Below are 25,790 nucleotides of genomic sequence, written 5' to 3' on the forward strand. Positions count from 1 at the left end.
CAAATTAGTGCCCGGAATGTGTTTTTACATTAAATATTACACGATTATCTCATGTCATGATGTCGAATGTCAACATGCACAGGCCCCTAAAGAGGTCACCCCCCCCCCCGGCCACCAAATCCCTAGTTACGCCACTGATCTGAGCAAAGATCTCATCAAATTTTCTTACAAAAATAGGAAAAAAAAATGTTTGTCATAGTCAGTGTTCTAGATTCTTGCAGTGGGGACATCATGTTCTTCAACCCCGATCCCACGGGTACTTTTCAACTGTTTACCTTATGTGTTTGTATGGACGGATGGGGTGTTAAGTCTTATTTTTAGATCGATTTAATGTTGGTAAAATTGTTTTGACTTTTAGGAGGTTATACCGACAGACAGATGTGGTGGGTGAATTTTTAGTCTTGTGACTGATAAACCATCGATTTTCGAGCGTTATGAAAAAAAAAGCACCCCACCTCCGACAAAAATTGCTCCAACCTTTACTGAAAATAATAAAAATTTCGGTTGTTTCTTTTTTTTTCCCCTTTTCTACGATTCTGTGTCACGTGGTTATTACGTAATCATGCCACGTGATATCTACCAAAAGTTATTATTTCAAAACTTGGATGAGGTGGAAATAGACGAAACAAAAATCATGTTTAAACTTAACACATTTACAAAATAAAGTGGGCAGAAGATTGTTATTTCTAGATTTATTTGCAGGCCTCCTAATCGCATCATGTTTGTTTAAATAACAAACTTGAAAACTATCTCTGCATCCTCTGTGTATAGGGAGAGTGTTCATTTAGCATATCTCTCTGCGTCCTTCCCCAAGGAAACGTTGCATCCTTAAATAGTCAGTAATAATAATTTAATAATAATAATAATAATTTTATTTATAAAGCGCTGTTAACAAACAAAATGTAGGCTCAAGGCGCTGTAATAACATTACAAACACAAACACGACAGCTAAAATGACAAACTAATCTAAAAAAAAGTTTTAAACAGATAAGTCTTAATGTTCTTCTTAAAAGTGGTGTAACATGTTGTCTGTCTGAGATCAATGGGGAGTGAATTCCATACTTTTGGTCCGTGCACTGAAAAAGCCCGCAGACCGTAGCACCACTAAAAGCGTTGAGTCCATTGAATGTTTGTAAAATGTTTTACATGTTCCTTCAGAGCTGAAGATAGTTTACTTCCTAGTCCAAACCTCCCGCAGGACGACGTGGGATGGGAGCGGGCAGGGTTTGAACCCTCGACCGTCGATAAATCCAAACGGCAGTCCAGCGCGCAAACCGCACGACCAGGCAGCCACCCAGTACACACACACTCAAGCTGACCTGGACACCAAAACATTTTGACACACCATTAAAAATCAGTTCACAACACACAAAAAAGAAACATAGGCTAAATACACAACAGTGTATTATGCAGAGAGTTCAAACGGAGATAACTCTATTAAAAAAATACGTAATCAAATAACACACACACACGAAAGGACAACACTATAAGCTAGTCGACCCTTATTGCGAATGTCGAACAATAATAATAATCTTCTTTTTTGTAGTAACGTTTTACATGTTTCGGATGTTCCTTCAGAGATGAAGATAATTACTTCCTAGTCCAAACCTCCCGCAGGACGACGGGGGATGGGAGCGGGCAGGGTTTGAACCCTGGACCATCGATAAATCTGAACGACAGTCCAGCGCACAAACCGCACGACCACGTCTGTATTATATAAGATAAGATTGAATGCATGACGCGTAGGACGTAATCATCTTCTTTTTTGAAGTAACGTCTGTATTATATAAGATAAGATTATAATAATTGACACACAATTTGATCGGTAAGGATACTCCTCCTCATTACAGATACTCACCACAAGAGGCTCTCGAGTCTACTGATCATCTGCTGTACTGGGATAGGCCTATCTTGACTGACAAAACGGTAGATTTTTAATCGCCATGATCTGCTCCTCATCGATAAAAAAGAAAAAGCTGCTACCATTATTGACATCGCCGTATCACTATCTCATAATTTAAAAAAAAAAACTGAGCTGGAGAAACAACGAAAATATGGGAACCTAGGCTTGGAGATTAAGCGTTTATGGAAATTATCTAAAACAACAATATAGGCCTACCCCATTGTTATATCAACCGAGGGGATAATAACAACTGACCTCACAGATACCTTCAAGGCCCTTAACATTTCTAGGAACATTCTCGACGCCTGTCAGAGGGCGGTCCTGCTGCAGACCTGCCACATCACCAGAAAATTCCTCAGTGGAAACTGATGAAGGGACTAGGATGAATTCTGTTTCCCTTTAACGAAACTCGACCCTGGCTCATCGAATGTGGTCAAGCTAAATCTCCACGTTCATAAAACCTGCCTTTCTCTAAAGCCTTCTGTTTACATTTCGCCAATCTTCCTCAAATCGTAGTCTTGTTTTTAACTAGTCTCGTCATTGTCTCTAAGTCAAAATCATGGACAAAACTTTCCATTTCTATAAGACAAAAAAACAATTCTTAATTAAGAGAGCCACAAAGCTCATAAAGACTTATCTGAGGGCAACAGTGCTAAGGAACATGAGATGCAGACAAAAGTACCAGGGAACATGAGAGGCAGACAAAAGTACCAGGGAACATGAGAGGCAAGCAAAAGTACCAGGCAACATGAGAGGCAAACAAAAGTACCAGGAAACATGAGAGGCAAACAAAAGTATCAGGGAACATGAGAGGCAAACAAAAGTACCAGGGAACATGAGAGACAGACAAAAGTACCATGGAACATGAGAGACAGACAAAATTACCAGGGAACATGAGAGGTAAACAAAAGTACCAGGGAACATGAAAGGCAGACAAAAGTACCAGGGAACATGAGAGGTTAACAAAAGTACCAGGGGACATGAAAGGCAGACAAAAGTACCAGGGAACATGAGAGGCAGACAAAAGTACCATGGAACATGAGAGGCAGACAAATATAGCGATGAGAAGACAAGGTCGAAGACTGAGACGCCCATTCTGACAAAAGACGGAAAAGAATGGAGAGAGATGGTCATCAGATCATGTGTGGTACCCCAAAGGTTCAAAAGACTAGAGAGCAGGTGACAGAGACTTTACAAACACTTCAGGACAGAAGACTAAAAGTAAAGAAGAAATATCAACAATGCGTTAAACGTTGAATCATAACATGCAGATACAAAAACACACACAGATAAAAGCACATTTCAAATTCTGTATGTAAAGACGAATTCATACAAGTGCCCAAGTGCCATTAGTGTATAGAATGGGTTGCCTGAATCAGTCAGGAAAACTGACGACTTAGCAGATTTTTAAGTCTCTAATTAACTAGATTGACATATGGATAAGCGAAGGTCGTAATTATCTTTTCTTTTCAAAAGACGTCTGCAACGTATAGGATAAGTTTGAAATGTTGAACAAAGCAATGTAAAAAAAAAAAAAAAAAAAGCTTATATAAGGAAAAGAACTGCACATTTACATCCACATTTCTGAATAATTTCCTTTTTCTACATAAAACAAAATAAATTAATTGCCAATAATTAATTTATTGATAAGTCAATTTTTTTGATTCATTCATGTTTAGTTATGGACCATGAATAATTTTGCAAAATTTCAACTTTATCCAAGAATGGAAGGTGAGAAAAATGACATGTACGAAATTTCCACCAGACAGACAGACAGACAGATGGAGTAAGTTGATATAAGCTTTGTAATAAATGTTTACTTTTGTTCAGACACCGAAAACGTTTGGAAACGTTATATAGTGTGACTATAATCTCATTGAAACCATCAACTACTTTGTTCTCTTCGCTGTTTTGTTTGAAGCCAATCTGAATCCAGACCACGTTTTATATTTCCTTGGAATCACGTCTGCTAGTATTTCAGCAAAGATTGTCTGCCCCTGATTATATTGGTTGTTCGAACGGGACACTTTTGAATTTGAAACTATTAATAAATAATACCGTAAGATGAGGCGCTGTGTCTTTCAGACATTGCCCCGCCAGCCATGACTAGAGTGTGACGTCATTCCGGGATTAAAGTTCAAAAGATGAAATAAAAGCGGACAGTTTATCCAAGTTCTTTGTTTTTTGTTAGATCATCAGTTTAAAAAAACTGTCAAGATCGTCAAGGTTTTTAGAAATCGATTTTTTGTAGTGTTACGAAAGAAAATTGACCTACCGTTTGAAGCCAAGGTATATTAAATATCTGATATAACTGCGTTTGAAGCCTTCTGTTGGATGCCAATGTAATCATTTTTATTACTTTAAATTGGGGGGGGGGGGTGCAGAGGCGTAGCTAATGTGGGGAAAGGGATGGGGAGAATTTGAAAATTCCCCCAAACCCCCACTTGAAAGGGGCTCCCAAATGTATGTTTGTTTGTTTTTTTACATTAAATATTACGCAAAATGCAGGGCCCCCATAGAGGTCAAGCCCCCCGTCGCCCCCAAATGATGGAAAATTTCTAGCTACGCCCCTGGGAGGGGGGCGTGGTAGCTGCGTGGTAAAGTGTTTCACTTCCAAATCAAGATGTCAAAACAACAACGCCGTACAATCACAATAATATATATATATATATCTCAATACTGCACATTTATCTCCCCCTTTCTCTATAAAAACATCATTAATTAATTACCCCTAATTGATTAAATCATAATTGTTTTTTTATTGATTCATATATTTTCTCCGACTATGAATAAACGTGCAGACTTTCAAATGGATCCGACAATGGCAAGTGGGAGAGAAAACAACATGCCAAAGAATCCACTCAGAGATGACAGATATCAACTTTGTAACAAACCTGTAATGACCCTTGACCCTTGCTGCTAATCGTCTTTGCCTTTTTTTTTTCCTGCTGGTCAGTGTATTTTTTTTAAACAACCATCAACGTCTTGACCCGAAGTTTTGATGGGCTTCCAGGACGCATTATTTCTTGTCTGACCTACTTAACTCTTTCTCTCCTAACTGACGATACCAGCGTTGATTCCACCAGAATGTGGTAGATAATTACGGAGAGAAAGAGTTAAGGCCAATTTACTGGACAAAATAGAGCGTGAAAGCAATATGTAGAAATGTGGGGGCGATGTAAGGTAACCCCCAAGAAAATTAGGAAAATAAAATGATGTAGGTATATATATAAACTAAACAACTTCAAGGAGGCTTTATCGAATGATCAGAAGTAGATAAATAGTGGTAAGTACTTTGTGCTATAAACGAAAGACCTTAGGAGTTTGAGTTAAAACTGCTCAAAACTGTATGAAATAGATAAAACGTATGAAAATCAAATTTTACCAACGCTTCTTATATTTCGTATACGAGACAAATTTGTACAAGTTCTCCTTCTTCCGATTTGCCAACATAGTGTTGGAACCCTATTCTGTGATCAGCTGACATATATGACCAGTGGCGTAGCTACCAAAGTGCGGGTGGTGCGGGCCGCAAGTGGCACCAAGTGGAGAGGGGCACCAAAATTCCCCCAGTGTGTATTAAATTCCTATTTCCCTGAGCGTTTCAGTAAAAACGACTAATTGTATGGACACGAACAAACATAAACTACTGTATTTTAAACATGAACTAACGATTTATAAACTAGTCATGTCGCTGTTTTGTTTCATCCCCTTGACTATTTCTTCAATACAATGTAAGCTATAGAACAGTTTGAATCTAATTTACTACATTTTACATTTAATGTAGATATTCAGTTTACAAATATATTTCTAAACTCTAGCTCTAAACAATTGTCTTAGTTTATTCATTTCTTTATGATCCTTAATAGTTTAATTTTTGAAATAATTCTATTGTAATGTCAATATTTTTAAATAAGCTAACCTTTGTTTTCTACGAGTTTTTTTTTTTTAAACTAACTAGTTAATTGTAATACTTTAACGTAAACAAAATGATGAACAGTGCTCAAGACTGACTAGTCTGGCTGACGCCTCAAAACCCTTTTAAGCTCAGACGGAGAAATCGGCATCTCTGGTTCTGTCCAGTCTGTGTAGTCTATAAGGGCCCCATACCCAGATCTATTGGGGTCCCTCATTACCGACCCATCGGTGTAGCAGAAAATGGCATCTGATGGGTAGGACTTTAGTGTAGCTGATGCCAAGTTTTGGATTATGGCAGGTGTTAATCGCCTCTTGGTGGCTCCCTCTTGCCCTATAAGGGACATGTTTATTTGTGGGGCTGGCATTCTCCTCCACGGAGGGCAAGTATTAATACTTCTAATAGGAATTCTATCATTGGAGAGCCCAGATGATTTTGACAAATTGGCAGCAATGTGGAGGAACGATCGCATTTTTATGCGGTTCCTCTCTCTCCACTGTTGCACTAAGATTGTGGTGGGTAGCCTAGAGTCGCCCCTTTTGTAGCGCTCGTAGGCCGTAAGTACCGCCCTCTCCCTCCTTAAATGTAAAGGGGCCACGTTTGTTAAGCTTTCATCATCTTCATTTAAATCCAAAGATGGATTCAATGAGTGGTGGAGGTTACCCCCGAAAATAGAAAAACATGAGACCAGCAGAGCTCATGAATAGGACCCGGGTTAGGGTCATCCTATCATAAGCCTGCGTGGACCAGAGAGACAGTGTGTGGAAGGCAGTGCAGTTCAAGACTGGACAGCGAGTAGACCAGGACTGTTAGTCTGGCATGACGTCGGTCCTGGTGGAGTCCTGAAGTGAATGTACGAGTCCAGGAAGAGATAGAGACAGTAGAGTTTATTAGTTTAGTACGGTGATGTACAGTACAGCATGTTTAGTGTTGATGTATTGCCAATTGTGTCATATTGGTTGTTTTATTTGACACTTATTAAAGTACCAGATTATTTGGAGCCTTGTTGTCAAGTTCTTGATGTGTTGAGGCGTTGTTGTGTGTTTAGCTGTGTTTACAGAAGGCCGGATTAGGAGAGAACGTAACAATATCATGGAATGGGTTGCCTGAATCATCCTGGAAAACCAACTTCTTCATTCTCATTTTACATGTCGGAGGGTTTAGATTAGAAACCCTATATCTGAGATGAACCGCGCAGTGGTTTCCAGATCAGGCAGTTCTCCATACAGTTTTTTTTGTTCTATAGGAGGGTTTTTGGAGCCAGAGTCTTGTTTGGGCTTCTTGATATAGTATGCAGCTTTGAAGGACATGGTCAGCATTCTCTGGAGATGCTCCACAAGGGCAGACCAACGATTAAGCAGAGTTTAAGTCACTGATTAATGTGCATGACTAGATTGACAAATAAAATGCGTAGGACGTAATTATCTTATTTTTCTGAAGTAACGTCAGTAATTTATAAGATAAAAACATGCACCAGAATAACTAGACATTTTAAATTAATAATAATGGTAATAATAATAATCTTTATTATCCATGGGGAAATTTTGTCTTACAATAAGAGCATTACAAAAGTAGGCTACATTATGACTATAGATACAAAATATAGGATCACACTAGTCTCACTGAAAACATTACACGGAAATGTGTACATCAGAAAGATCAATTCTATTCAATGATTTAATTGCCAGGGGAACAAAGGAGTTTTTTGTGTATTTATTTTTACAATCAGTATCTTGTATCTCCTCTGTGATGGTTAAACCTTAAAATCCTGTTTAAATCTTTCTAGGAGTTTGTTTGCTATCAATGACTTCACTAGCAGCACTTAGGATTTTTTGCAGTTTATTTTTATTTTTAATGTTCAGATTGCCATGCCAGGCAGTGATACTGAAACTTGCAGTACTGCAGATATGAGAATAATAAAACATTAGCAGTGGCTTTTGGGTGACAGTTAACTCTTTCTCTCCTATTTGACGATACCATCTATGATTTGACCCCATTAAATAATTTTTTCTCTTTTTATCAACACTAATTTATGTTATATAAAGAAAGCATGCAATCCCCTTCAATTCTATACCAAATAAAACATTGTCTTAGAACAAAGTTCTAGAAATTTAATCATAACAGGAAAGTGAACTACAAATGAACAAAATGAATAATTCCGTTGAATCATGTTAAATCATTAAGGAGAGAAAGAGTTAAGGAGGGCATTTGTCTTAGAGTAATTGTAATCTTTTGATGCCCTTTTTCTGTGATAAAATCAGTATTAGTAGTAAAATTTAATGAATCATCCAGCATAGTTAGGAATCCCAAGCCCTGAATGGCAGCCTGCCCTAGGAAATGCAACTTAACATGTCAACAAACGAACAGTATAAAATATTGGAGATTGTTTCAGCAATTTTATTCATATTATGGAGACACCATAAGCATCAGACAATAGTCAAAATAAGTAGGTCATATTATGTCCGTCAAGAAAGTTCAGGTGTATATTAGCTCAAAAGGCTTAATAAATAGTGTTATTATGTTAACAATGTATAAGCAATAGAAAAAATATTTTTATATCTACCATCAACAACAAAACAATTTGCCCAACAATAAAACACGTATAAAATAATAAAATATATACATATACTAATATACATAAAAGAGAAGATAAACTATAAAAGAGAAGATATAAATATAAAAGAGATAAAATATAACTATAAAAGAGAAGATATAACTATAAAAGAGATAAGATATAAATATAAAAGAGAAGATATAAATATAAAAAAGATAAGATATAACTATAAAAGAGAAGATATAAATATAAAAGAGATAAAATATTAAAATAAAAGAGAAGATATAAAAGAGACATTGCATTTTTAAAATTCATTTTTTCAAAGTCTTAAAGCATATATATTATATATATATCGAGGAATGGTGGAAATATTTTGTTTTTGATCTCAAGGGTGTGAGGCATTATAAAACAATGCTTAGGTGGCAATATTTTGATCCTACAATATTCAGTTATGTAGAACTTAAAAATAAAAAACTACCGATGCTCTGTATCAAGCTGATGTACCTTGACTAGAGCAAGACTAACAAGTCTTTTAAAATTATTTTGTTACTTTCCTGCAATAATGTAGGTTCATCATCGGCTTCTGAAGAAGGATACCCAATTATCTTTCAATACTCAGTTAATTTCCACAGGCTCATTGATACACTGATACACTTCTACATTAACAATGTGATTTCACATTTGTATTCTTTTTTACATCTTCAAGAAGTATAATTAGTAATGAAAATGTTCTTAGACTTGTGGAGTTAATAATGATACTAATTTAATTTATTAACAAACAAAATGTAGGCTCAAGGCGCTGTGATAACATTACAAACACAACTATGAAAGCTAAAATGACAAACTAATCTAAAAAATTTGTAACAGATAGGTCTTCATGTTTTTCTTAACTGTAGTGAAGCATGTTGTCTTAGATCTATGGGAAGTGAGTTGACTTTTTATTTCTGTATTTAAATCATATTCAAAGTAAAATTAAAAAGCCATGGAAAAAGAAATCAGAGATTTTAATATTAAACTATTAACATTTTGACATTTAGTGTCTGCGCTTTTAAAAAAAAAGTATACAATGTAATGATGAAAGAAACAATTAAATTTGCTAATGGTGTCAGAAGTTATTGCTATAAAAATGTTCTGACAAATTGATAATTAATTGACACACAAAGAGTCCAATAAAAACAAATAAAGATACAAAAAAAAATTACTTCAGAAACCAAAGAATAGTGAATAAATAGGTTTAAACTAATTTAACTTTTTCTAAAAATATATTTTGAATCCTGGTGAAGACTGACATTTTGAACTTTTAGATTTCTAGGACGTCCCACAGTCCACCCAACTCTAATGGTTCCCGAGATACAAGTAAAGGCGGGGTGGGTAATTGTGCTGGGCACTTAACACCCTCGTTAACTTTTGGCCATGGAAACAGATGAGCTTTACATCATCTACCCTAATAGATAACAAGTTCTAAAATGGGTACCTTTAAAAGTGAAAACTATTTTATCCCAGACAATTTATAATTGAGCTCTAGAAATATCCAGACCATCTTCCCTCATTGATCACAAGTTCTTCTTCTTCTTCTAGCCAGCTTTATTGCTGCTGAGCTGTGAGCTCTTTTGCAGACTGTGCCGAGGAAAAAAAGTGTGCTGTTTTCTTCAGTTATTCAGCACTGCTGTACAGGGTGTTGGTTATGTTGGGCTGTAGTGGAAGTAGGGTCTGCCTAAGGTGGATTAGGGAGGGGCATTCAAAGAGGATATGGTTTACGGTTTCAAAGGGGTGGGCGCAATGTCTGCAAAGGGGTAGTTGTGTGGAGTTTATTTTGTTCAGGTGGTAATTTAATAGTGGTGTGTGTCCTGTTCTTAGTTGGAAGATTGTAGATTGTTCTTTGCGGGGGAGGAAGTTAATACAAGTTAATCACAAGTTCTAAAATGGGTACCTTTAAAAGTAAACACTATTTTATCCCAGACAATTTATAATTGAGCTCTAGAAATATCCAGTCCATCCTCCCTCATTGATCACAAGGTCTGAGTGTGGAACCCTTAACTTTTGATGTTTTATTCTTGCTATAGCTACCATTTTCCAAATAACTGAACCGTAATATTATATAGTACTACAGAAAATAGTATGACAATGTTTTAATTAGTAATTTTAAAAATTCAATATATATAGGCAATGGTGTAAATATGAGAGTGACCATTAAAAATGTTTAGGATATAGTTCAATATATAGATCCAGGCCCAACAAAAAAATTATGCTTATTTAACACAATAGGTTGCTTGCTTGCAAAATAATAAAAAGATATAAAAACAAAAATAGACAAATGTATCTCTGTTGTGAAAGACATCAAACAGATTCTAAAGCACTTTATAGACACAAATATATTTTTCCTGAAATGAAACGTGATATCACAATGTTTGAAATAATGTCAATGAAAAAATAAAAGATATCTGTGATGACGGCCCACAAAATGGTAACCATACACAAAATGTTTGCTTGCAACATGATATAAAAGTTCAGAATTCTTTGAAAAAACTGAATTATAGTGTCAAGAATCATAAAATACATATTCCAGATCTATTTTGTTTAGAATTGTTAAACATTAATAGGACATCCACTTTTACAAGAACCAATATTGCCATTAATTAAACACATTTTTAAATAATAATTTTTCTCTTACAAATATGTACAAAACCTTACCTAATTTAAAATATAAATTTTGTAATTAACTGAAGGACTTGTTGTTACAACTAAGTAATGCTCCTTAATATGTATTCTCAATGACCTTATAAACACCCTGTAGAAATGTTTGTGACCTATTAAAAAATTATTCTTCAAACCATTTTGTTGTTGAAAACAACTGGTGCCAACTAAGGAACTAACAGGTCAAGATAAGCATATCACTTCCTATGTCCAACGTTAGCATTCCTAATACGATATAAAAGTCTGTTAAAACAACAAAAGTGGCATATGTGGCTGAAAGCAAACACCACTTGGCTTCCTATCAAAGGTGCTTGAGTTCAAATCCATTCAATTCTACACAAGAAGTTAGGTCAAGGGGTTTGAAACCAAATGAAGCATAGCAATCTTTGAAAGGACTGGCATATCATACCTTAAAAGTTTATGATTCATTAAAATTAATGATGCCAACATGAAGGCTAAAACATCTGGGTTATGGCAAGTATGGCTTTGTTTATCAATTTACTTGTCAGCACACAGCTGTGCATAGGTTAGAGAACATGCACATAAAAGATCTTACAATTATTTTCTAGTTTCCAGCTTCTTCATAAATTAAAAAAAAAAAAGAACATGAATGCCACTATAGAGGCCACTCCTACATCTAAAAAGAGTTGCACTAAAGTGGTAAATGTACTTTTTATTTTTTGCCCTAACAAGGACAAAACTTTATCCCACATGTAGAATGGCATAAGCCACTTGGCGACCTATATAGGTGGCTTGAGTTTGAATCCTGACTCGAGCTGAGTTGTGTTTGCTGAGCGCTTAAAGGCAGCATGAAACCTTCAACCAGATACCCACCTCCCCTGGTGGTCCACAAAAAAGATTGGACCATAGTGCAACTAGGCATACTACAGCATGAAAGATACACTAAAGAAAAATTATATTAAATATGTGAATGGTTTGGCAATACATGTGCATTGAAGCATTAGTACAGCTAATTAATGTCCTCGGTCATATGACAGAAAAAAATTAACAAAATGTTAATTCCAATACAATGTCTTATTAAAAATACAATCAGAATATTAATGTGGTCAAATGCAAAATGTACAGGAATGCTTCTATAAAATGAAACAAAAATATTTCCTTCATCATCTAATCTCTACAATGTTACTTCATAGCTTCTTTTGAAAGCACAAAGACACAATATATATTGATGTAATCAATTAACGCAGGGTGGGGTGTAGCGCAGAAATGCAGAAGTAGGAATGAAGAAGTTCCTTTACACTTAATGTATTGTTCATGCCAGATAGGATTTACAACAACAGCAACAATATACCCAATTATGATATCAGTCCAATTACAATGAGTCCAGTGGGAATATATATTTTAAATAAACACACAGGCGAATATTATTTTCCAGAGTTATAACATGGAACAACTATAAAGTTTTTTGTTTTTAGTTTTTGGCACATCAGCACAATTTAGGCCATGTCGTGCCCAAACAACTATAAAAAAAAAAGTTTCAAATTTAAGAAATTAAAATTTGCCAACTTCAATTTTTTCTTTTCTGTTTGTGTGCAAGTGATGCAAATTAGAATACTTTGAATAAAAAAGAAAAAGTAATAAACATAGCAGAAATAACACAGTAATGAATATTCTTGGATAGATATTCAGTCCCTTAAAGAGTTTATCAGAAAACTATTCTAAGGTATTCAGAATGAAGCACAAAGGACAGTTGAGTAGATAGAAAAGGAGAAAGTGAATAACAAGAAACCTAACCCTCCCGAGCCCCAACCCATTGTTTACCAGACAAGACAATGAATTAAAAGTATTGAAGACTCATGCCAATGTTCTGTCTAATTTTACTGAGATTTTTTCTGACACCTGAAAAATGAGATCTTTGCAAGAGTATCACAGCATGATTTTTATTGTCATGAAATTTAGCAAGAAACTCAATCAAATCTAGTAACATGCCATCGTTTGTGATAAAAAGCAGCTCCTAATTAAATCTTACGCACAAAATTAGCTGGAAATATTCCTTTACGTCCTGAACTGTCGATTCCTTCCCACCAATCATCTTGTCTCTTTGTGTATGTAGTCACTTCTATGATGTCCCCTTGAAATCAGTAAAAACAAAAAGTATAAGATCATAATGTATTTCTTTTAGAGCTTTTGAGTTTTAGTGTTTTATATTTCAAGCCCTGACATTTTACTATACTATAGATTAAGGGTTAATCTTTATTGGTACCAAGTTCAAGGTTGCTATCTATAGGTTTAAGAAATGCTTCTGCAGGAAAAATCCTTTTAAATCTGTATATACAATTAAAAAAGTAACAAAAAATGAATTTTGAAATTGTAAATAGTATTTCTGAGCTTTCAGCTGACTGTAAGTTAAGCAGGTATTTAAATAAAAATGATTTGATAATGGTGGATAAAAATATAACATGAAAGACCAGTGTTACCCAAACTTTATTTAGCGGAACACTTTGTTTATTTTTTTTTTGAGAGATTAATACATGTGATGGCCAAATAGTTAATTATTGCAGTAGCTCGTGAAACACCTATTCAGGCCTTGTGGAACACTATGGTTCCACAGAACACAGTTTGGGGAACATTGTGATAGATGATGACAGTAATGCATGAGAGTAAATACTGAACAAGATTTTCATTGATCTAGTTACAAAACTAAACATACATTTCTGTTTAAATATTACTAAGAGCTAATAAGAATGCAAAATAGATTATAGTTTAAACTGATCAATTTTTGTAAAATGAAATTTATTTCTAAATAGAAAGAGATGTATTGATATAAATAGTACCAACGTTTACCTTTATTGAAAGACAAATCACAGGATAACTCCCCTTTGAAAGGAAACTCTGCTTTGACTTTAAAAGTCTCTATAGGAACAGACTGCTTCTTAGTCTGAGGGAGCTGGACACTGTCTATATCTGCCCAGGGGTCATAAGGTTTGGACTGTGGGGGTGGCGCAGATGCAGAGGCCCATGGGTCATTGCTGCTGTGGGAAGGTGCTGATGATTTAGATTTGGCAGAGGTGGTACTGGATGCTCTTCTGACAGATGCTGAAGTAGACTGCTTTGAGTCATGACTCCAGTCATCAGAGAACTGCAGTTATAAAAATGAAAAAAATTAGTTATAATGAGACAATTTTTAAGAGCAACCATCAATTTAATATCTATAATTATCACCTTCACCTATACTGCAGTCTGTTAAACTGTTGGGGCAGCACACCTGATCTGTCAACCAATATGGTCATCATTGCATGCCTGACCACACTCGAGTACCCCTAGTTAGGTGGTTTGCCTTTGACCTGAACATGTGATGGTTGCAGTCCATCTTGGAATCCTCCGCCCTGGTCAGCAATGTTAGTCCAGAAAGTCAGTTTTAACCCCCCCCCCCCCCCCTTTCCTGAATCTAGCTAAATTTGTTTTCCAGGGTTTAGTGCTAGGTACCACATGTGAGAGATTTAGAAGATGTAAGAGGACTTGTGAGGTCATCCATCCAAAGATGCAATCACTTTCCAGTGCCCTCAATACCCCAAACTTATAATAAAATAAGCTACAATAATAGGTGTCATAGCTATAGAGTAAAATACACACTGATGATTTGTGACTCTGGGAAGATGCTGCTTCTTCAAACCTGTTGGCAAACTTTATACTTTGCGTTCTCCCCATTTTCAAGAGTGCCTGTGCCGCAAATTCTTTATGTTCTTGTAAGACATCATACAAAGCTTGACATTCTTCAGGGGCATCAACTTCTCCATTAAGTATTTGGTGGGCACGAATCTCTCTTCCGTAGAATCTGGCATGATGGAGTTAAGATAAATTTAAGCTACTGTTGTGACAAGGGTTTGGGAAACAAAATAATATTCACATTATTACACACAATTATTTCTTTTAATATGTATTATATCAAACACGTTAATATCTCTCATTTCTGCCCCCCCCCCCCCCCCCCGGCCCCATTTTTTTGTTTCCATTTCCAAATCAGTATTTTTTATCCAACGACACTATTCATCTCTTGACCAAAATTTGTCTTTCTCACCCCCACCCATTTATTTGATCTAATTTTAAATCTAAACCAGTGTTTCACACATTTTTCCTTAACTCTTTCTCTCCGTAATTATTTTTCCACGTTTTGAAGGAATTCTTCATATGGCTCATTACTATTTCACTACCCTGTTATAATTGGGTTTCAATCGCCTTGTTGTTTGTTATCAGAAAATGTTGTATTTGGTATATAATTAAATGGGAATGCATGCTCTTTTTATATAATTCAAAGTCAGGTTAAAAAAATTAATCATTAATTTAATGAGGTCAAAATCAACTATGGTATTGTCGATTAGGAGAGAAAGAGTTAACGGAACAATTTGCACACTCTGAGTATTAAGGGGAATACATTGCTTATTTTTTAGAGAGATTAATTCATGTAGTGGTCTACTAGTTAATTATTCCTCGCGGAACGCTGGGGTGTGACGGAAAACAGTTTGAGAAACACTGATCCAAATGTTACCCCTTTGGATGAGAAAATATGCAGCACGGGTCTACCTATTTAAGTGCTACAGTGGTGCTACAGTTACAATGAAATACTCTAAACATGCTAAAAGCCTGCACAGCTGGGTTGTTAAGTCACAAAAGTTTAGTATGCTTAAACAAAATCTGATCTCTCAGGACTATAATAGACTCAGATGAGAGAACAAAACCTGAACTACTGGCCTGAATAGCACAGTCCGCAGCAGCAATTTCAAAACTTAAAATAATAATGAAAGACAAAGGCTAAGCCCTCAGCACCTAATTCAGACTGACACGTTCCCTGGTCATGGCCACATTTTTATATGCTTGTGAGTCTTGGACGCTGACTGTAGAGTTACAGAGGAGGATCCTAGCAATGGAATTGAGATGCTACAGAAGGATCCTAGGCATCATATTCAAAGACCACATCACAAATCAAGAAATCAGAGACAGGGTTACTGTAGCGATCGGAGCCCATGACGACCTGCTAACTATTGTAAAAAGACGAAAACTTAAAACCTTTGGCCACATTACAAGATCTACGGGGCTCGCAAAGACCTTCCTTCAGGGAACAGTACCAGGAAAAAGAAGAAGAGGCAGACAGAGAAAGCGATGGGAAGACAACATAAAAGAATGGACTGGCATTCTAAATCTGAATAAGGCAAAACACAGAGAGGAATGGAGAATGACGGTAGACAAATCTTGCATGGTGCCCCAATGGTCCAACAGACTAAGGGATAGGTAAAGGTAAAAAAAATAATATTCCATGGCAATTTATTGTTTCATTTAAATAGAAGTAAAGCAAAAAAAAATTATGACGAAAAAAAAAAATAAATAGAAATTTGAATAACATATACAAATTTCAAAAACCAGAAAACAAACAAAAAAATAACAAAAGCTATTCCTTTCCATATCAGAATTTGACTCATTGCACAGTCTGCTATTATTATGTAATGAATGGATCATTAACAACATTTTAGGATTTGTTAAATTAAAGTACATCTTAGGACACACCCTCAAAACAGGTTCATTTTTTTACTTTAATTCGTTAACTCCTACTGCGGTAGGATGCGTTGTCAATGGCTGAGCCTCTCTGTGGTAGGATGCAATGAGAGACTAGAAGCAGTTTTTTAAACTTTCCTAAAAGAAGAGTTCATCATGTCTCATTTTGAACGAGAGCATGACCACTCTTTTTTTCTTTTCGTGAAAACAGGATGTGTATACCTATTTATTTATTTAATTTTATAAGAATTTTTTTAATCAAAGCCCCCACCTGGGAAATTGAGTATTTTTTTAAGCTTTTCTTTATATTCTAAAGGTATTAAAAGTATATTTGTTCAAACTAGTCATATCATTCTATTTTTTAAAGTTGTTTATTTACTTGTAAGTTTAATATAGTATTAGGTCTTATCTATTTTATTTTTCTTTATTGTTTTCTTTTAAAATAACTTTTTATTCAGTTACCCCTCTTTACTTGAGGTATGTCGAGGATTTTTCAAACTGTAAATCAGAGCTAGTGGGTTAAGGAAATAAATAACAACACAGAACTAGTGATTAAACCCAAGATGATGAAACACTGGTGCTGAGCCAACCAACCAATCAATGATGAAAAGGTCAAAGTGACTCACTTTTTGTTGGCATCTTTGCGCTCAATGAGAGCACTCCCTTCCACAGAGATGCCGGCAAAGAGTCCTTTAGTCTTTGAGTACGTGTAGATGGCAGCAGGACTCCTGACAGCTACATCCCCTTCAATATTCCTGCCCAAAGGGCCTGCAGCTATGGTGAAGTTGCCACCTAGAGTCAGATTACCTCCCTTTGAAAAAGCATCCACAGCAGACTTTGTGTTTAAGATGATGACAAAATCTGTGACCTACAATAAAAGTGTAAAGCATTATTAGTTTAGTAACCTTCATTGTAATCCATCATATGTAATTTCATTATTAGTTTAGTAGCCTTTATTGTAATCCATTAATCATATGTCATTTGATTATAAGTTCAGTAACCTTCAATGTAAGCATTAATGGCCAACCACTAGAAATTGTTGATCACTTTTGTTACCTTGGCTCCATCATATCCAACAACACTCTACTGGATAAAGACATAAACAACAGGATAGCCAAGGCAATGGCCACCATGTCACGGTTGCAGAAAAGAGTCTGGGACAACATATTGCTGACTAGCAGGACTAAAGCCCTAGTCTACCGGACCTGTGTGTTGAGCACCTTGCTGTACGGAAGTGAAACATGGTCAACCTACTCATGGCAGGAAAAAAAGCTGAATGTCTTCCACCTCCGATGCCTAAGGCGGATCTTTAAAATAAGGTGGCAAGATAAGATAACAAATGAGGAAGTGCTACATAGAGCAGGATGCTAGGACATCCGCTCTGTTATCAGCAGCAGACGCCTTGGCTGGCTTGGCCACGTTCGTAGAATGCCAGTAGGTCGACTTCCACAGGACATCCTGTATGGCGATCTAATTGAAGGCAGGAGAGCCGCAGGTCGCCCACTTTTAGTTATACGGATGTATGCAAACGCGACATGAAGCTCTTCAAAATCGACACTGGCAACTGGGAAGAGGTGGCACTGGACAGATCCACATGGAGAGAGAGCATAAAGGAAGGGTCACAGATTGCAGATGTCATACACAACAGAAGCAGAAAGAAGGGTGAAAATGCAATGGCGCCTGGTGATTTTATATGCCCAACCTGTGATCGCAGCTGTGTATCAAGGATTGGCCTCTTTAGTCACACAAGAAGTTGCAAAGGGAAAAGATCGTCTCGCGAGACGTAAAATGCCACAGGTAACCTTCAATGTAATCCATTAATCTTGTCATTTCATTATGTGTCTAGTAACCTTCATTGTAATCCATTAATCATATCTCATTTCATTATTAGTTCAGTAACCTTCAGTGTAATTCATTAATCACATGTCATTTCATTATTATTCAGTAACCTTCAATGTAATCCATTAAGCATAAGTCATTTTTCTCCCAAACTCCCTCAGTCTTTAATATCTTAATTCAAATATATGTACAAAATGTAAAACTTCAATATTGAAATTTCAAGTTTCTTTTATACTATATTACTAGAAATAAAAATAGCCCATACTTTAGTTGTCATTACATTGGTCAAAATGAAGAAAGTGAAAAAAAAATTAAACAAGTGATTACACCAAATAATATCGATTAGCTTTATTTTCCTTGGCTATAGTATCTGCCACATGAGAAGACTGATGTGGATGTAAGGAGACATAATATAAATATAGGTAGATAGTTTCTTAGTTTTCATCAACATATATTTTCATATTAGCCATTAGCCTTTACCTACAGGTTATATTCAGTAATGCAAACTAATTTTTTTCTCAATTGCTTCCCTTTCCCTTGGCACTTCTTTGGCTTCTCTCTCTTTATGTGTAGATTGGCATGGATTAAAGCAATGGAGACACACTTCACCTGCAGAAGGGGAGACAGCAGCCCCCAAAAGTCTGCAAGCATGATTGCCTCTTATCCCTTCACATGATCAAGAATACATTTACTGCTATTTTGCATTAATAAATAACGATATATTTATTGAAGCATTTTCTTTCAATACAAACTAAAAATACTCTGCTTTTACTAAAATCTAAATTAGTTCTATAGAAGTCAAATCTAGAAAAAGATATATCTATATCTAGTTTTGGTTTTGATTTATTCAAAGATAATTCAATATCGAATGTCTTTGATTATGGATTTGTTTTTATTAGGTTTTTTGTTGTTTTTTTTATTCTGAAAAAAAAAATTAAAAATTAAAGTACGGGAAATAACAGGAGTCACTGTGGCTGAATGCTTGGCTTCTGAACTGGAGGGTCCCAGGTTCAAATTCTGGGATTTTTTATTTTGAAATATTTCGGGGGCCTCTCAATCCTCAGGTCTAATTACCTGACATCAGTCTGGGAAAAGTAAAGAGGGTTAGTTGTTGTGCTGGCCACATGACACCCTCGCTAGCCCTGAGCCACCGAAATAGATGACCTTTACATCATTCACCCTATAGATTACTAGGTCTGAAAGGGAACTTATTAGGAATTAGTGCATGCACTATAAATTTTAAAAAATGTAACTTCCTGTCTTTGTTCAAATTTGACTTATTATTTGACAAAGATGGGTAGACAATATATTTCATTTCTGTTTTAGCTATTTAAAAAAAAAAAAAAAAAGACAGATCAGGCTATCAGTTGGACTAACATTTACTGACAATTATTTGTATTAGATGTAATTTTGCCGGCTTGCTGGCAATCTTGCATCCATGGATATGGCAAATTTTAAAAAATGCTAAAGTATTAAATGAAATTTATTAGCTATATCGTATTTAACAAATACTCTTTCTGCTTAAAAATCTAAACAGTTCCTATCAATAAAATCTACAGCTTAAAATGCAGATGTGTTTTTTTAAACAATGAAAAATGGTATTGAAAAATAAAAATTTTTTAAACTGAAATATTTGCATTTATTCTTGTTTATTAAAAAAAATATATCAACAAATGTAATTTTAAAAAAATCTAACACAAACCTCTAACCCTATTTCAAAGCCTCCACCAAGCCCAGCCATTGCTATTGCAGAAGGTGCAGACCAACCTAATAAAAATAAACATTAAACACAAGTTAATGCAGTAAGTTATCACAGAGATAAAAAATAACTTAGTCTACCAGCCCCATAGACTTGCAGAGTCACTCCTATTTCAAGAAGATTGTAATGGTATTTCTAATAGCTTTGACATAGCCTAACATAGTATACAATTCACTAGCAAAAGTTTATTACAATAAGTATACATAGACTTCCGTATCGACAAAGACAAAGGCATAGCCCTCAACATCAAAGTCAGACTGATGCGTTCCCTGGTCATGGTCACATTCTTACATGCTTCTGAGTATTGGACACTGACTGCAGAGCTAGAGAGAAGGATCTTTGCAATGGAATTGAGATGCTACAGAAGGATCCTAGGACTCACATTGAAAGACCGCATCACAAACGAGGAGATTAGAGACAGGGTTATTAGAGCGATTGGACCCCAAGATGACCTGCTAACTATAGTAAAAAAAAAAGGAAACTAAAACTCTATGGCCATATATACAAGGTCTTCGGGGCTTGTAAAGACCTTCCTCCAGGGAACAGTACCAAGAAAAAGAAGAAGAGGCAGAGAGGAAGTGATGGGAAGACAGCATAAAAGAATGGATGGGCCTGCCATTGAAAGAGGTTATATCCCAGGCAAAAGAGTGAGAGGAATGGAGAAAGACGGTTAATAAATCTTGTGTGGTGCCCCGATGGTCCAACAGACTAAGGGATATTAGAAATTGATAATATAGACTTAGACTAATTCATTCAAGTGCTCCTTCTTCCCTAGTGCCAATATATAGATAGCAATTAGTTGCCTGAATCAGCAAGAAAAGAACAATGACCTAGCAAAGTTTAAATCACTGACTAACCTGTATGACTAGATTGACACATAAAATGTGTAGGGTGTAATTTTGAAATAATGTGTCTAATCTATGTCTATAAGATAAAAAGATAGATTTGGCAATTGATGGCATTGTGAAAAAACAAAAAAGGGATTGATACAGAGATTCTACAGTTAAGTGAAATTACCCAAGAACACACAAAGTCTGAGCACATCAGCTATTATTTGATTAGCCAAGTGTGGCTAGGATTAGTGATTGTTGTATATATATATTGTTGAAATTATATTGGTGGAGCAATAGTCTGCGACCAACTGACACATATTACACGCAAAAATCACTAGTGACTGGTCATGTGATCTAAAGCCTTCTGGAGAAACAGAGGCAGAGTTTAGTTCAGGACAATGAGTTAGCCCGACGCAATGCGAATCCTAGGGTGAAGCAGCACGACTCCAGGATGAAATAGAGAGACAATAGAGTTTAGTATGGCAGTTACGGTTGTGTAACGTAAAGCATTTTTTGTAGTCTGATTTTGTGTAGCCAACTGTGTAGTATTAGCTGTGGATATATTTAGTTTTTAAACAACCACACTAATTTAGGAACTATTGTCAAGTTCTTGAGTTAGATGTGTTGTCTTGAGCAGTGTTCTACAGACAGCCAGATTAGGAGAGAATTGTACTAATATTAATAAATTAAAATGTGTCAATATAATACCTAACGCAGCATCTTTCTCTCAAGAGGCAATAGTGAACATAAAATAACACACAATTATGTCTTACCCTTTGTATAATCTCCCTCTCCATCCTCACTAAGTTTCGCTATGACAATACCACTACCTCCTCTTGCAGTTACTAGAAATCCTGCTTTGAATACTGTGATGATTGCTAAACCTTTAGCTTTGGCTATAATACCAGCTGAAAAGAGGAAAATGTGTAGAAATGACAAATAAATCTATAGAAATTAGAGTGAAAGGAGACGTGTTGGCTGAGTGGAAAAGCAATTGGCTACTGAACCGGGGGTCCTGGATTTGAATTGTGGTGAGGACTTGGATTTTTACTTACGAGATCTTTAGGGTGCTTCTGAGTCCACACAGCTCTAATGGGTACCTGACATTAGTTGGGGAAAAGTAAAGACTAAAGTAAAGGTGGTTGGTCATTAGCTGGACGCATGACACCAGTGTTAACCGTGGGACACAGAAACAGATGACCTTTATATCATATGCTCCATAGATCGTAAGGGGAATTTTACTTTACAAATCAAGTAAAGTTTCTTCTAACTAATCTCACTAGAAAGAACGAGATACTTCATTATTTTACTAGGAGGGAGATAGAAGCTTGTAAGTGCAAACTTATTTGCTTACAATAGTCAATATTTTCTTAATTAATCCAGAGATAAAAAATTTTAAACAATGTTATAATTAGTTCTACCTGGTTTAAGTCTGTCTGGTCCATTATTACCACTTGATATGCAATAATTAGTTCTTAGTTAGTATAGGTCTATTAGCACTTAACTGGCATGTTAACATTTGTTCATACCTGGTATAAGTTTATCTGGTCCAGTCTTAGCACTTGGCATGCTGAAATCCCTCAAAATTTTTGCTGCTTTTTTGGCTTCTGATTTTAAGCTGGCTGGTATGGGAGTGTTCACCATTTTTAAATCATAAAATAATTCCCCTTAATGATCTGATTTCTTCAACTAGTCTCACTGACAATACAATAATACCAAGATTACATGACTTCTGAGAGTGATATATGTATATTATCTGGCATTGGAGCTCTTACGAAGTTGGAGGGAATGACAAACTCTGTAATAAGAAAGTAAAATAAAATTATATTGAAAAACAAGATAACAATGGGAGTTTGCGTTACAAACAAACTTGCAGGTTGCCCCTGTGGGTAAAATTTACTCACATATCATGTTACATATATAAACTTACAGTATATAAATTAGATCTAGAACAGGGGCATTAGCTATCGTCAAAGTGATGTTGTTACACAACAACAATGACAACATATAGATGACTATATAGTATTTTAGTCTACTGAGACTACCGTGACCTGTCTAAATCAAGAAGATGTAATCATGATAATCTGTATAGATCTAGATCCAGTCATCTTATCTTATATAAAACAGACGTTTCTTCAAAAAAGAAGATGATTACGTCCTATGCGTCATGCATTTAGTCATGCATATTAACCAATGACTTAAATTCTGCCAAATCACTGGTTTTCCTGGCTAGCTCATGCAACCCATTCCATGCTCTAATAGCACTAGGCTCACTAGGGAAGAAGGAGCATTTGTACAAATTTGTCCTAGCATATGGGACAAGGAATGTGCCTTTTATCTTTGTGTCTTTCAGAGTATTTTATTAGATTTTGTTTTTGTATTTGAAGATAATGGTTCAGTGTTTTATGTATAATTGCTACTTTACTTTTGAGTCTTCTGTCCTGAATGCTTTCTAAATTTAGTGATTTTACTAAGGGTGTTACTCTAGTTAAGTGTGAATATTTGTTTGTTATGAATCTCACTGCTCTATTTTGACTAGAGTCTAGACTAGATCTACTACATCTAAAGTTAGATTTTAAGAATATAGACTAGAGTTAGAGTCTATGATGATGATCTTCAACTCTGAAGGAACGTGTGACGCCTGAAAGACATTGTACAAGTACAAGATCTAGAGTGTCTAGAGAGTAGAATCTAGAATTCTAGTAGAATGTAGATCTAGCAGTCAAAACTCTTAGATCTACATAGAATCTAGATCTATAAGTAGTATATTATAGTATATATAAATTTATATATACAATAATATAGATCTAGATCTAGATCTAATATAGGAATATAGATTCTAGATCTAGTCTAGACTCTACAGTCATGGTCATGACATGTTCTACTAATTCTAAACTACTAATAAAGATCTATCTAGATCTAAGGTATATACTCGATCTATATTTAGATCTAGAATCTAGACTATAAAGTTGAGTATAAAGAATATAGTCAATATAGACTAGATCTACAGTGCCACAGTCTTCACACTTCCTTACTTAGATTCTCTAGATCTAGAGATGTGTTTACTATCCCATTTCTAAATTATTATATTTTTTTTCGTTTCTTAAGTGTCACGCTTATTTTTAAATTAAAAATCACTTACCTATGGAACAATATTGTAGAGTAATTTGAGACGCCTCTTCAAGACCTCATTTATTGCTTTTTAATATAAAATATAGATCTATATTATAGATCGACCATTGTTTGTTGGAGATTATAACAATAATTCAGGATAACTTTGATTAAGCTGAAGAAAGGATTCAATTGATAAGCTTGATAATAAAACGACAATTTAAAGACATTTCTACAATGTTTCAGAGTTTAATGTTTCAATGTGTTTGTTGTCTTGTTATTGTCGTAATTGTGTGTCCTCTTCCCAATTTTTCCTTTAGCATTCCTAATCTTGTAGTCCAGAGGTCGCAAAATGCTGCAGTTCTTCCACGAAATGTTTAGTCCACTGTGCAGGCATGGAATGTAATGTATTAACTTGTCTTGTAAGAGGAAAATAATAGTCTTAAAATTAAAACCAACACAAAATTAATTAGTAGAAATAAACAATATCATGAATACTCGCTCATTTCCATAGAATAGCTGCGAGCCGGAATACTTTACGGCAGGCAGCAATTCGACAAACACAGCAACATATTTATATAAATAGGCGAATTACCCAATGTTTCTGTTTTTTAGCGGCTACCGAAAGGGGAAAAGACGCTAATTAGTTTTGTGTGAAATGTCTATCCGTCTGTCCGTCCGTCCCGTTTAGATCTCGTAAACTAGAAAAGATATTGAAAATCCGACATCACAATATTTTAGACCTTTCAATGTTCTGATGCAACGGCTACTTTTTTTTTCTGAAAGTGAAAAATCTAATTTTTAAAATCAGTTATGCAAGCAGTTTTTTAAAGACAAAAAGCTAATTAGTATGCATTATAAGTTAGACCTAATAAAAAACGAATAGTAATCTTTAGTGGGTACAATGGTTAGGTTGTATGTCTCTGGTATTTGACAATATTTCTATTACTATTATTATATTTTTAGGTTAATCACTTTTCAATTGTTTATGATTTAATACTTGTGAATTATGATAACTTACAAAAAAAAAAACATATATATATAAAAAAAAGCCCACAAAAGAGGCAAGACGGCCCATAAAAGAGGCACATAAAGCCCAAAAAAGAGGCAAAGAAAAGAGGCCTAAGGCCCAAGGATTCCTATGATGAATCAACACCGATAACAGTAAACTCAGGTGTACCTCAAGGAACAGTCTTGGGTCCACTACTATTTTTAATTTACATAAATGATTTACCAAATTGCATTACCTCAGGAACAAAAGTCAGATTATTTGCAGACGATTGCATAATATATAGAACAATAAAAACAACACAGGACACAGATATTTTACAAAGAGAATTAGATGAATTACAGAAATGGGAATCAAATTGGAGCATGTCTTTCCACCCAGAAAAATGTCAGTTGTTAAGAGTAACAAAAAAACTAAAACAAATTAATTCCACTTATCTTATTCATGGTAAACCAGTAACACAGACTAAAAACGCAAAATACCTAGGTGTTATAATAAATGAAGAACTATCATGGAATCCACATATTGATGAAACTACAAAAAAATCAAACAAAGCATTAGGATTTATTAAAAGAAATTTCTATAAATCAAATAAGAACATAAAACTAAAATGTTATTTAACCTTGGTAAGGCCAATAATAGAATATGCATTCTCCGTTTGGGA

The 25,790-nt window shown here is 35.2% G+C and overlaps 1 protein-coding gene across 2 annotated transcripts; it reads right to left on the minus strand.

The window, feature by feature from the left end:
- Positions 1 to 8,195: 8,195 nt before the first annotated feature.
- On the minus strand, positions 8,196 to 24,105 carry LOC106053732 (SH3 domain-containing YSC84-like protein 1). 2 transcript variants are annotated; one of them, XM_056044558.1, is made up of 8 exons: positions 24,042 to 24,105; positions 22,536 to 22,804; positions 21,780 to 21,914; positions 20,117 to 20,181; positions 17,202 to 17,443; positions 14,662 to 14,863; positions 13,873 to 14,167; positions 8,196 to 13,159 (listed from the first exon to the last, which is right to left on the minus strand). In XM_056044558.1, exons 2-8 carry the CDS (start codon positions 22,648 to 22,650, stop codon positions 13,047 to 13,049), a joined length of 1,167 nt encoding a protein of 388 aa, XP_055900533.1. In that variant the 5' UTR covers positions 22,651 to 22,804; positions 24,042 to 24,105; the 3' UTR covers positions 8,196 to 13,046. The 2 variants fall into 2 exon arrangements, with proteins under 2 accessions (XP_055900533.1, XP_055900534.1); XM_056044559.1 differs by having other exon boundaries at positions 23,939 to 24,069.
- Positions 24,106 to 25,790: the final 1,685 nt, after the last annotated feature.

Source organism: Biomphalaria glabrata, chromosome 10 (assembly GCF_947242115.1).
Source record: "Biomphalaria glabrata chromosome 10, xgBioGlab47.1, whole genome shotgun sequence".
NCBI lineage: Eukaryota > Metazoa > Mollusca > Gastropoda > Planorbidae > Biomphalaria > Biomphalaria glabrata.